The sequence below is a fragment of the Phoca vitulina genome, unplaced genomic scaffold (genome assembly GCF_004348235.1).
Source record: "Phoca vitulina isolate PV1807 unplaced genomic scaffold, GSC_HSeal_1.0 scaffold60, whole genome shotgun sequence".
NCBI classification, from domain to species: domain Eukaryota; kingdom Metazoa; phylum Chordata; class Mammalia; order Carnivora; family Phocidae; genus Phoca; species Phoca vitulina.
The window spans coordinates 105,507-106,019 of NW_022589763.1; the positions used below are offsets into that span (position 1 = coordinate 105,507).

The 513-nt window shown below is 62.6% G+C and overlaps 1 protein-coding gene across 6 annotated transcripts in view; it reads left to right on the forward strand.

The window, feature by feature from the left end:
- The window catches only part of LOC116623721 (cohesin subunit SA-2-like), a 62,983-nt gene that overhangs the window by 24,730 nt on the left and 37,740 nt on the right, over positions 1 to 513 (forward strand). For 5 of the 6 annotated variants that reach the window (XM_032391105.1, XM_032391103.1, XM_032391108.1 and 2 more), the window contains one exon: positions 258 to 462. In XM_032391105.1, coding sequence (XP_032246996.1) covers positions 258 to 462 — 205 coding nt within the window. The remainder of the gene's footprint in view (positions 1 to 257; positions 463 to 513) is intronic. The other variant, XM_032391104.1, reaches the window with a different exon arrangement.

Genomic DNA, 513 nt, shown 5'->3' on the forward strand with positions numbered 1-513 from the left:
CAGGTGCAGGTCTGGGAGATTGGGGGGTCATGCTGGGTCAGAGTGGATGTGTGACCCCCCCAGGTGCAGGTCTGGGAGATTGGGGGTCACCCTGTGTCAGATTGGACCTGTCCCCCCCCCCAAGTGCAGGCTCAGCGTGTGGTCATGTGACCCAGAGTCCCTTGTCCAGGAGCAGAGCTGTATGTCATGATGGTGGGATGGGCCCAGACCCGGCGCGGCATCTGACCCCGTCTTCCCCTGTTCTGTCTTGAACGCAGCAGAATGACTTTTACCCCATCGTGGGGCCGGGGCCCTTCTGGAAAAGGTTTCGGGTGAACTTCTGTGAGTTCACAGAGCTGCTGGTGCACCAGACACACTCCTCGGTGCTGTGTGACGGACACCTCATGGACACGGTGATCTGCATGCTCAGCGGCCTCACCAGCTCGGCCGTGTACAGCTTGCGGCACACCAGCTCCCTGGCAGGTCAGATGCTGCACAGGCCCTGCCCGGGCTCCTGCTGGCTCGGGGGCAGGG